Raw genomic sequence first — 12,699 nt, 5'->3', positions numbered from 1 at the left:
CCCCAAACCACTAACCATAAACGAAAAACACTGAGAAGTTGGAGTAGTTCATGAAGAAATTTTTAAAAATGAAGAACTTCCATTTATCAGAAGGTACTGTTAAGCGGGTGAAAAGGCACCCCACAGAGCAGGAGAAATCATTTACAATATGTATACGAGACACAGGTTTCATATCCAGGACATATAAATAATTTACAGACATCAATAAATAAAGTCAGATAACCCAGTCGATAAATGAGCAAAAGATCTGATGAGGCACTTGACAAAAAGAGGCTAAAACACACATGAAAAGTTGTTCAACTTTGTTGAATGTCATGGAAATGCAAAGTAAAACCACGAAGTGCTGCCACCACACCACACCCCTCGCACAATGGTTAAAAGGAAAAACAGCACCGAGGGCCGGCAGACGTGGCAGCCCCAGAGCACCGAGGCGCTGCCGCAGAGTCAGCGGCACGGTCACCGCGGAAAGTCGCTGCGCAGGACCCAGTGCGGGTGAACGTGTGCATACACGCTGACCCCGCGGCGCCGCCCGTCGGAATGGGCCGGGGTGCCCGCCCGCCAAAGCACAGGTCCCAGGGCCTCCAGAGCAGCAGATCCACCTGGAACCGGAGCTCCCCAACGCCTGTCACCAGTCAAAGGGACACAGAGAACGTGCGTGAACACACGGCAACACACGCCACGATACGGGTGACTCTCAAAAGCAGGATGCTGAAGCGCAAAACGCCAGACGGAACATCACACGCTCAATGGTGCCGCCTGTGTGAAGTTCAAGAGCGTGCAAACTGAACTCAAGGCATTTCAAGTCAATAAGACGGTTCCCTTGAGGAAACAGGGTCTGGGAGGGAGAGTAAGAGGGGCCTCGGGGGCTGCCGGTCGTGTTTTGTGTCCTGATGTGACAGCCCGCTGCGCCGCACGCATTCTGACCCGTGCGCTTTTCTGGCTGTACACCGTGAGGCGTGAGGACGCCCCTCGAGTGGAGTGCACTCAGGGTGTGACCTGTCTTCCCTGCTGACTCCTGGGCAGGTGACCCTCCCTGTACATCACACTGTTTTTCCCAGTGCAGGGGCCCCAGTGCCCCTGCTACGGTCCAGGCCCTGAGGTTACATGCCCACTCCTCCAAGTGACTGTGGGGGGAATGCAGAATGGTGCAGCTGCTGCAGGAAACAGTATGACAGTTCTTCAAAAGATCAGAGGTAAAATCACCAGATGATCTGGGAATTCTGCTTCTGCATATATACCAAAAGGACTGAAAGCAGAGTCTGGGAGAGGTATTTGTACATCAAGTTCATAGCGGGATTATTCACAACAGCTAAAACATGTCTATCAACAAATGAACGGATAAACAAAATGTGGTCCATCCACACAATGGAATATTACTCAGCCTTAAAAAGGAAGGAAATTCTGACACCTGCTACAACTGGTAAAAACCTTGAGGACAGAGTCAGCTTGAAGTGCCCTGCATCTGTGGAAAACCTGAATAGACAGCGAAATATCCCAGGTTGAGGAGGTGGACTTTGGGAGCAAGCCAGGTGTCAAGGCTGTGTCTCTGAGGTGGGAGAACTAACCTCAGGACACTGGTCCACAAGAGACCTCTCAGCTCCATGTAATATCAAACGGCGAAAATCTCCCAGAGATCTCCATCTCAACACCAAGACCCAGCTTCACTCAAGGACCAGCAACGAACAGTGCTGGACACCCTATACCCAACAAAGAGTGAGACAGGTCTACAGCCCCATCCATTAGCAGAGAGGCTGCCTAGAATCACAGTAAGGCTACCGACATCCCCATACACACCACCAGATGTGGACCTGCCCACCAGGGAGACGGGATCCAGCCTCATCCACCAGAACAGGGGCACTGGCCCCCCCAACCAGGAAACCTGCTCAACCCACTGAACCAACCTCAGCCACTGGGGACAGCCACCAAAAATAGTTAGAACTACAAACCTGCAGCCTGCAAAAGGGAGACCCCAAACACAGTAAGATAAGCAAAATGAGAAGACAGAAAAACACACAGCAGATGAAGGAACAAGATAAAAACACACCAGACCTAACAAATGAAGAGGTAATAGCCAGCCTACCTGAAAGAGAATTTAGAATAATGATGGTGAAGATGATGCAAAATCTTGGAAATAGAATAGACAAATTGCAAGAAACAGTTAACAAGGACCTAGAAGAAATAAAGAGGAAGCAAGTAACGATGAGCAACACAATAAATGAAATTAAAAATACTCTAGACGGGATCAGTAGCAGAATAACTGAGGCAGAAGGACGGATAAGTGACCTGGAAGATAAAATAGTGGAAATAACTACTGCAGAGCAGAAGAAAGAAAAAAGAATGAAAAGAACTGAGGACAGTCTCAGAGATCTCTGGGACAACATTAAACGCACCAACATTCGAATTATAGGGGTCCCAGAAGAAGAAGAGAAAAAGAAAGGGACTGAGAAAATATTTGAAGAGATTATAGTTGAAAACTTCCCTAATATAGGAAAGGAAATAGTCAACCAAGTCCAGGAAGCACAGAGAGTCCCATACAGGATAAACCCAAGGATAAACACGCCAAGACACATAATAATCAAACTGTCAAAAATTAAATACAAAGAAAACATATTAAAAGCAGCAAGGGAAAAACAACAAATAACACACAAGGGAATCCCCATAAGGCTAACATCTGATCTTTCAGCAGAAACTCTACAAGCCAGAAGGGAGTGGCAGGACATATTTAAAGTGATGAAGGAAAAAAACCTACAACCAAGATTACTCTACCCAGCAAGGATCTCATTCAGATTTGATGGAGAAATTAAAACCTTTACAGACAAGCAAAAGCTGAGAGAGTTCAGCACCAGCAAACCAGCTTTACAACAAATGCTAAAGGAACTTTCTAAGCAAGAAACATAAGAGAAGGAAAAGACCTACAAGAACAACCCGAAACAATTAAGTAAATGGTAATAGGAATGCACATATCAATAATTACCTTAAATGTAAATGGATTAAATGCTCCCACCAAAAGACATAGACTGGCTGAATGGATACAAAAACAGGACCCATATATACGCTGTCTACAAGAGACCCACTTCAGACCTAGGGACACTTACAGGCTGAAAGTGAGGGGATGGAAAAAGATATTCCATGCAAATGGAAATCAGAAGAAAGCTGGAGTAGCAATTCTCATATCAGACAAAATAGACTTTAAAATAAAAACTATTACAAGAGACAAAGAAGGACACTACATAATGATCAAGGGATGGATCCATGAAGAAGATGTAACAATTGTAAATATTTATGCACCCAACATAGGCGCACCTCTATACATAAGGCAAATACTAACAGCCATAAAAGGGAAAATCGACAGTAACACAATCATAGTAGGGAACTTTAACACCCCACTGTCACCAATGGACAGATCATCCAAAATGAAAATAAATAAGGAAACACAAGGTTTAAATGATACATTAAACAAGATGGACTTAATTGATATTTATAGGACATTCCATCCAAAAACAACAGAATACACATTTTTCTCAAGTGCCCATGGAACATTCTCCAGGATAGATCATATCTTGGGTCACAAATCTAGCCTTGGCAAATTTAAGAAAATTGAAATCGTATCAAGTATCTTTTCTGACCACAACGCTATGAGACTAGATATCAATTACAGGAAAAGATCTGTAAAAAATACAAACACATGGAGGCTAAACAATACACTACTTAATAACGAAGTGATCACTGAAGAAATCAAAGAGGAAATCAAAAAGTACTTAGAAACAAATGACAATGGAGACACGACGACCCAAAACCTATGGGATACAGCAAAAGCAGTTCTAAGAGGGAAGTTTATAGCAATACAATCATACCTTAAGAAACAGGAAGCATCTCGAATAAACAACTTAACTTTGCACCTAAAGCAATTAGAGAAGGAAGAACAAAAAACCCCCAAATTCAGCAGAAGGAAAGAAATCATAAAGATCAGATCAGAAATAAATGAAAAAGAAATGAAGGAAACGATAGCAAAGATCAATAAAAGTAAAAGCTGGTTCTTTGAGAAGATAAATAAAATTGATAAACCATTAGCCAGACTCATCAAGAAAAAAAGGGAGAAGACTCAAATCAATAGAATTAGAAATGAAAAAGATGTAACAACTGACTCTGCAGAAATACAAAAGATTATTAGAGATTACTACAAGCAACTCTATGCCAATAAAATGGACAACCTGGAAGAAATGGACAAATTCTTAGAAATGCACAACCTGCCAAGACTGAACCAGGAAGAAATAGAAAATATGAACAGACCAGTCACAAGCACTGAAATTGAAACTGTGATTAAAAATCTTCCAACAAACAAAAGCCCAGGACCAGATGGCTTCACAGGCGAATTCTATCAAAAATTTAGAGAAGAGCTAACACCTATCCTTCTCAAACTCTTCCAAAAGATAGCAGAGGGAGGAACACTCCCAAACTCATTCTATGAGGCCACCATCACCCTGATACCAAAACCAGACAATGACGTCACAAAGAAAGAAAACTATAGGCCAATATCACTGATGAACACAGATGCAAAAATCCTCAACAAAATACTAGCAAACAGAATCCAAGAGCACATTAAAAGGATCATACACCATGATCAAGTGGGGTTTATTCCAGGAATGCAAGGATTCCTCAATATACGCAAATCCATCAACGTGATACACCATATCAACAAACTGAAGGAGAAAAACCATATCATCATCTCAATAGATGCAGAGAAAGCTTTTGACAAAATTCAACACCCATTTATGATAAAAACCCTGCAGAAAGTAGGCACAGAGGGAACTTTCCTCAATATAATAAAGGCAATATATGACAAACCCACAGCCAGCATTGTTCTCAATGGTGAAAAACTGAAACCATTTCCACTAAGATCAGGAACAAGACAAGGTTGCCCACTCTCACCACTCTTATTCAACCTAGTTTTGGAAGTTCTAGCCACAGCAATTAGAGAAAATAAAGAAATAAAAGGAATACAAATAGGAAAAGAAGAAGTAAAGCTGTCACTGTTTGCAGATGACATGATACTATACATAGAGAATACTAAGGATGCTACCAGAAAACTACTAGAACTAATCAATGAATTTGGTAAAGTAGCAGGATACAAAATGAATGCACAGAAATCTCTGGCATTCTTATACACTAATGATGAAAAATCTGAGAGTGAAATTAAGAAAACACTCCCATTTACCATTGCAACAAAAAGAATAAAATATCTAGGAATAAACCTACCTAAGGAGACAAAAGACTTGTATGCAGAAAACTATAAGACACTGATGAAAGAAATTAAAGATGATACAAATAGGTGGAGAAATATACCATGTTCTTGGATTGGAAAAATCAACATAGTGAATATGACTCTATTACCCAAAGCAATCTACAGATTCAATGCAATCCCTATCAAATTACCACTGGCATTTTTTACAGAACTAGAACAAAGAATTTCACAATTTGTATGGAAACACAAAAGACCTCGAATAGCCAAAGCAATCTTGAGAACGAAAAATGGAGCTGGAGGAATCAGGCTCCCTGACTTCAGACTATACTACAAGGCCACAGTAATCAAGACAGTATGGTACTGGCACAAAAACAGAAATATAGATCAATGGAACAGGATAGAAAGCCCAGAGATAAACCCACACACATATGGTCACCTTATCTTTGATAAAGGAGGGAACGAAACACAGTGGAGAAAAGACAGCCTCTTTAATAAGTGGTGCTGGGAAAACTGGACAGCTACCTGTAGAAGTATGAAATTAGAACACTCCCTAACACCATACACAAAAATAAACTCAAAATGGGTTAAAGACCTAAATGTAAGGCCAGAAACTATCAAACTCTTAGAGGAAAACACAGGCAGAACACTCTATGACATCAATCACAGCAAGATCCTTTTTGACCCATCTCCTAGAGAAATGGAAATAAAAACAAAAATAAACAAATGGGACCTAATGAAACTTAAAAGCTTTTGCACAGCAAAGGAAACCATAAACAAGACCAAAAGACAACCCTCAGAATGGGAGAAAATATTTGCAAAGGAAGCAACTGACAAAGGATTAATCTCCAAAATTTATAAGCAACTCATGCAGCTCAGTAACAAAAAAACAAACAACCCAATCCAAAAATGGGCAGAAGAACTAAATAGACATTTCTCCAAAGAAGATATACAGATTGCCAACAAACACATGAAAGAATGCTCAACATCATTAATCATTAGAGAAATGCAAATCAAAACTACAATGAGATATCACCGCACACCGGTCAGATTGGCCATCATCAAAAACTCTAGAAACAATAAATCCTGGAGAGGGTGTGGAGAAAAGGGAACACTCTTGCACTGTTGGTGGGAATGTATAATGATACAGCCACTATGGAGAACAGTATGGAGGTTCCTTAAAAAACTACAAATAGAACTACCATATGACCCTGCAATCCCACTACTGGGCATATACCCTGAGAAAACCATAATTCAAAAAGAGTCATGTACCAAAATGTTCATTGCAGCTCTATTTACAACAGCCAGGACATGGAAGCAACCTAAGTGTCCATCAACAGACGAATGGATAAAGAAGATGTGGCACATATATACAATGGAATATTACTCAGCCATAAAAAGAAATGAAACTGAGTTATTTGTAATGAGGTGGATAGACCTGGAGTCTGTCATACAGAGTGAAGTAAGTCAGAAGGATAAAAACAAATACCGTATGCTAACACATATATATGGAATCTAAAAAAAAAAAAAAAAGTCATGAAGAGATTAGTGGTAGGATGAGAATAAAACACAGACCTACTAGAGCATGGACTTGAGGATATGGGGAGGGGGAAGGGTAAGCGGTGACGATGTGAGAGAGTGGCAGGGACATATACACACTACCAAATGTAAATTAGATAGCTAGTGGGAAGCAGCCGCATAGCACAGGGAGTTCACCTCTGTGCTTTGTGACCACCTAGAGGGGTGGGAGAGGGAGGGTGGGAGGGAGGGTGATGCAAGAGGGAAGGGATATGGGAACATATGTATATGTATAACTGATTCACTTTGTTGTAAAGGAGAAACTAACACACTATTGTAAAACAGTTATACTCCAATAAAGATGTTAAAAAAAACCACAAAACAAAAAAACACCTTGAGGACATTATGCTCAGTGACACAAGCCAGTCACAAAAAGACAAATACTGTGTGATCCCACTAATATGAGGGACCCAGAGCACTCAGATTCATAGAGACAGAAAGTAGAAGGGTGGTTGAGAGAGGGGGGAAATGGAATTGTTTAATGGGGACAGAATTTCAGTTTTTGCAAGATGAAGAAGCTCTGGAGAGCTGTTTCACAATAACGTATAAACATACTTAACACGACCGTACACTTAAAAATGATGAGAATAAATTTTATGTTAGATTTCTTTACAATTAAAAAATCCACCGTAAAAAATAATATTGACTAATTAGGAGGATGTCAAGTATTAAATGAGAATAACAAACCAGACAAAAACAGGGAAAGCAAAATGAAAGCATTCTCATTTCTGCGTGTTCTTTGGGATGAGAACAGACACATTCACTTTAGACTGCACTGTTCAAGTAGGTGCACCCCAAGTTCCAGAGTCTCAAGTCCCCATAAAAGACACGAGGGCTCCTTGAAGAATGTTGATTCCGGGTCCGGGGAAGGGCACGTCCAAGAACGGCCTGGAACACCCTCGTGCACAGAAAGCAGGGAAACTATCAAACGCTAAAGGTCGGTCAAAAGGACTCAGAAGCCAACTCTGAGTTGAGGCTCTCACTGGCCAAAGATGGGGCTGTAGGCAAAGCAGGCTGCCTGCCACTCGGTCCCACAAGGATCGAGTCTTAAGCCCCTGCAGTCGCTGACCTACACTCTGAGAGGCATGCAGGACGAAGCGTTCTGTGTCTGGATATACGGGCCCCCAGAGTTAAAATGTATACTAGGGAAGAATGGCATTGACCCCAGACTCCTGCACTGCCCCCCCCACAGAAAAGCACTCAAATCATTAACTGAGACATCTGGTCCTCAAGGCCGGCAGCGAGCTCTCCCCGAGGCCCCGGCCGCACGCGGCCCCGTCACCGAAGGTCACGCGCACCCCGGCTCGTCCACCCGAGCGGCTGTCTCCCAGGCGCCGCCCTCGGTCCGACACTGAATAAACCCGACCCACAGCCCTCACGTCGCGCTTTCCTCCCGGTTAACAGAGTGAGCGTCAGTGAGACTGATCACTGCCCTGGATGTGACAATCTATCACTTGATAAAGGCGCTGGGAAAAAGAGAACACCTCATTGGTCACTTTTGGATTAAACGTGCGCATGTCCTTTCACTTTTCTCCCAAACACACTCAACAAGAATGAAGTTTTTTTCTTGTTTTCAGGTCTACAACCACAAAGACAAAAGCACAACCAAAGAGCAGAGGAGACAAGAGCCACAGCATGTGATCACCGGCAGCGGACGGGTGAGGTAGCTTCCCAACCCGGCCCCAGAGAGCCAGACGCCGAGCCAGACGGGGACGGCTGAGGAGCAACCAGACTTCTCGTCCAACTTGCCACGTGCTCTGGAGAAGCAGCACTGGCTCCCTCTGGGAGAGAGAATGGAAACAGCACCAGCACAGGACCACACTGAGAGTGTGTTGAAGAAGCAATGGATGCCTAGTTCCCCCTGACACCGCACAGCTGACAAACATCCCTTCTCCCTGTAGAAGACCGGAAGCTTGTTCTTTAATGATGGTAAAATAGAGGGTCTCTGACCTTGAGGGCACGAGATCCAGCTGTGGGAGGGGCTCGCACTGCGAATGGCTGCGGTGAATGAACTCACCCATCGGGCACGTGTGTCCTAACACAGAAACGCAGCCCTCTCCCAAGCTGCTCCCAGAACCCTGGCGGCCAGCCCCATACCCTCCCCGAACGACAGAAGTTCCTTTTTCCAAGGATCTAATCACCCAAGAGGAAGGCCCCAAAGACACTGACATTAGAAATTTTCAAATGAAATGGTCCAGCCAGACCACCCTCCGGAGAAGCTACAGTGAAGCCCAGCCCCAGGCTCAAAGCTTCCGACCGGCTTTTGCTGGCCCTCCTTAAACAGCACCCGACAAACGCCGCCAGACATTTGAGGAGAGGACACGTGTGGAAAATTGAGAACAAAACGAACAAATGGGGAAAGCATCCCGTACAGGGAGAAAACAACACTTTAAAAAACAATTTCAATACCCTCATAGAGAGACGGCGTCACACACAGAGTCAAAAACGGAGGGGGGCAAAAAGCACAAAGAGCCTTGGGATTTAAAAACCCGAGAGCACTCTTTCCTCAGACGTTGGTGGGAGCTGGCTCCCCCCGGGGGTCAGGCCACCCACCCTGGCCCGGCCTGCCCCGCCAGCACTCACACAGTCAACGTTCTCCGCCATGTTCAGGATGATGTAGTTCTTTCCGGCTAGGTTGCTCCAGTCTTTGCAGATCACCTGTGCAAAGAGATAAGCAGGGCATCTGGAGGGAGGGTGGACGGAACCCTCTGAGAAGCTAGGAGGGCGAGGCCAGGCATGGGTATGACAGCTGGGTGAGGGCAGACCGCCTCCGCAAGGTGACATGGCCAGGGCCCAGCCAAGGCTCACAAACCCGATGTCTGCAGGGGGCGGAGGCGGGACGGGTGTCCCAGGGCCCGGCTGCAGGGGCTGTGGCCTAGAGGCTTTCGAAGGCAAACTGGTGGGTAATGCTCTGAAGGGCAAACAGGGGCATGCCTGAGGGCCAGGCACACCGCTGACCACCCGGGACCCCCCTTTTCCTTCTGGGGTCGGGGTGGGCGGGTGAGGAGGAGAGCAGGGGCAACCGCACACGGATTGGGGGCGTGGACGCGGCGCCGGCCAGGGCGCTGTCACCACCCGCCCTCGGCGGCTGTGACGAGCGGAGGGCGCCCAAACCCGTGACGACGGGGCGGGGGTGCCGGGCCTGCGCACCTCAGCGTGAAGAGGATGCCGGGCCACGAGCTGTGCCCCCCAAAGTTCCGCCCGGGGTCCACCCGCTGTCCCGGGGCCCGGCAGAGCCCTCTCCATGCCGCGAGCTGGGCACGGCCGGGCAGCCCGCGAGCGCCTTCTCTTACCTGCGTGGAGGCCCAGGGTGCTCTAGACGGAGCGTCGGCGGTCTGCCCTTCCTGGGGCAGCTGGCTGAGGGTCTCTCGTCCCACGGCAGCAGAGGAAGGTGTCAGCTCCATGTCTCCAGGGGCCAGTGAGAAAGAGGCTGAGGCCCCCGGGTGCGTGGGGTCTTCGTCTGAGGCCTCAGCCCCGCGGGGACCTTCTGTCTGAGGCAACGAGGCCGGGGACGGTCCCCCGCCGAGCCGGCCGGCCAAGCCAGCTGTTCCCGCAGTGGCCTCCTCACCGGGCCCCCGAGGGGCCTCCAAGTCTAGCCCGTGCCCCGCGGCTGGCAGCGCCGTGCCGCCTGCCCCCAAGCCGGCCACACCCGGGCCCCCCAGGGTCACTGGACTCGGGGTGACTGCGGGCGGGGCGAGGCCCGGCCCCACGCTGCTCCCCTCCTCCGCACCCGAGGCGGCCGGGTCCCCCGACTCTTCGCGCCGGCGTTCGGGGGCCCCTGGGGTCCGGCCGCGGCCGGTGGGAGCGAAGCCGTGGGCCTGACTTTGGGATTCTTCTTGAGGTCTGGGCACAGGCAGCAGCTGCTCCTCCTCTTCCTCCTCTCCGGGGACCACATGCCAGGGCGGCTCCACCAGGCTCGTCTTGGGCAGGGGAGACGGGAGGCTCACCCCCTCTCGACTCTGGCCGGTATCCTCTATGGGACCAGCCTTCTCAGTCAGGTCTGGAAAACCGTAATCTACAGACAGAGATAGAGAGTTCATTCACGAGCTTCATCATTCGTCGATCTGCTGAGTACGTGCTGAATGGATGATAAAAAGAACTGTGAGGCCCTCAGGGGAACAGGGGGGAGGCTGGACAGTTGATCGTGTGGGAAAGGAGTGGGAAATAGGCTGGGTTGGTGGGGACAGACTGGGGGGACAAGGGCCAGGCTGGTCCTCACTTCCTTCCTGGGAATAAAACGACACAAATCTGCCACTGAAGCCCCACGAACACGCAAAGGTGCAAAGCCTACACGCTCCCTGGAGGTGGCCCGCTAACATGTGGCGCACAGGGTCCCTGCGGTGCCTTGTCTAGGCTCTCCCCAGGAGACCCCATCACGACTCTTCACCCCTTGTCTAATGGGCTAGGGCGGTGGTCTTCCAGGTGAAACCCCTCAACGAAGTCTGAGAGCCCTCTGATCACAGATGACCGCCACTGTCCCTAGCCAGTGCTCTTATTCTGTAAATCAGGTCCCGACTGGGAAATGGAAGATGCTGGGAGAGCAGAGAGGGGCACTGGCTGAGCCCACCCAGCGTCTGGAGCCTTCCAGCACTCACGGGGCCACTGCCTGAAGGTGGAAGGGGAGGTTCCTCTCCCTGTTGTTCCCTGGAACAACACTCTGAAGCAGAATATGGAGGCTTCCTGGAGACCAGGACATCTGGCTTCTCAGCGCACCCCAGGCCCCGTCAGGATAATGACACGTGAAAACCACAGACCAGTTTTGTTGGAAATTCATTCAAATATCAGAATCTATACCTAGGTATCAACTGTTACTGGCTGCCATTGTTTCAAAATAATACATATCAAAGACAGTTCTGAAATACTGCATAGAACTGAGGGCTGGGAAAGGTCTAGGGTGGTGACTGAGCTGCTCATTCTCCTCCTCCCAAATTTCTGTCAAATGACAAAATTTTTTTTTTTTCACTGTCCAAATGAAAGCCTAAAAAAATTTAGATAAATTTCTGGGAACATGGAAAGCAGATGAGATCATAAGGTCAGATAACCCCTCAGCCAAAATAAACACAGAAAAAGTCAGCAGTGGAAGAGGGGGGCTCTCTTTCCATCAGAATTAAGGAGAGAGAACTACTGTGGCGTTAGCAAGGACACAGAACAGAAAACTCAGGGAACACAAGATAATTTTTAAAATTCTAATGAGTATCCTCAGAAAGACCTAAAAATATTGCATCCCTAAAATGAGAACAGGCTAATAAGAAAATCAAGTAATCTTTAAGTTCTTGGAAACTGAAACTCAATTGTTTAAATGTGAAAATTCGATAGAACAGCTAGAAGAAAAATCAAGGAAAAGTCATCAGAGCAAAAACAAAAGGAAAGAAAAGCTAAAAGATACAGGTGATCAATGTACAAAGTCTAGCAACTAGCCAATATGATTTTCAGAAAGATAGAAATAAAATGGAGAGAATAATAGCCAAACAAAGTTCCCAGGCCTCACAACACGAATCTTCATGTTGGAAAAGTAATAAACAAGGTGAATCATAAAAGATTCACACCTAGCCTCATTCTCACGACAGTCCAACTCTCAGAGGGCTACCAATAAAGGAACAAGAAACAGATTATCAAATCATCATCAAGCTTCTAATTAATAACACTAGATTGCACGAGGGAAAAATGTGTTCAAAATTCTCAGGGAAGCTTATTTTGAACTGGGAGTTTTATACCCAACTAAACTATCATTCCAAAGTGATTACAAAATAAAGACATTGTCCATGTATATAAGGACTTAAAGGTTTTCTTATCCACAGATTCTAAAAGAATGAATTAAGGAAGTTCTCCAAGAAATCCAAAAAGACATGGGAAATTAAGAAATATAACAGAAATGTCATGAA

At 46.4% G+C, this 12,699-nt stretch overlaps 1 protein-coding gene across 2 annotated transcripts in view; it reads right to left on the bottom strand.

The window, feature by feature from the left end:
* Window positions 1-12,699, bottom strand: part of PODXL2 (podocalyxin like 2) — a 45,076-nt gene that overhangs the window by 6,203 nt on the left and 26,174 nt on the right. For both annotated transcript variants that reach the window (XM_059077947.2, XM_067043273.1), the window contains exons 3-4: window positions 10,111-10,832; window positions 9,401-9,475 (exon numbers count right to left, since the gene is read on the bottom strand). In XM_059077947.2, the coding sequence (XP_058933930.1) occupies window positions 9,401-9,475; window positions 10,111-10,832 (797 nt within the window). The remainder of the gene's footprint in view (window positions 1-9,400; window positions 9,476-10,110; window positions 10,833-12,699) is intronic.

The sequence above is a fragment of the Kogia breviceps genome, chromosome 10, assembly GCF_026419965.1.
Source record: "Kogia breviceps isolate mKogBre1 chromosome 10, mKogBre1 haplotype 1, whole genome shotgun sequence".
Classification (NCBI taxonomy): Eukaryota; Metazoa; Chordata; class Mammalia; order Artiodactyla; family Physeteridae; genus Kogia; species Kogia breviceps.
This window is presented reverse-complemented; position numbering and strand designations above follow the sequence as displayed.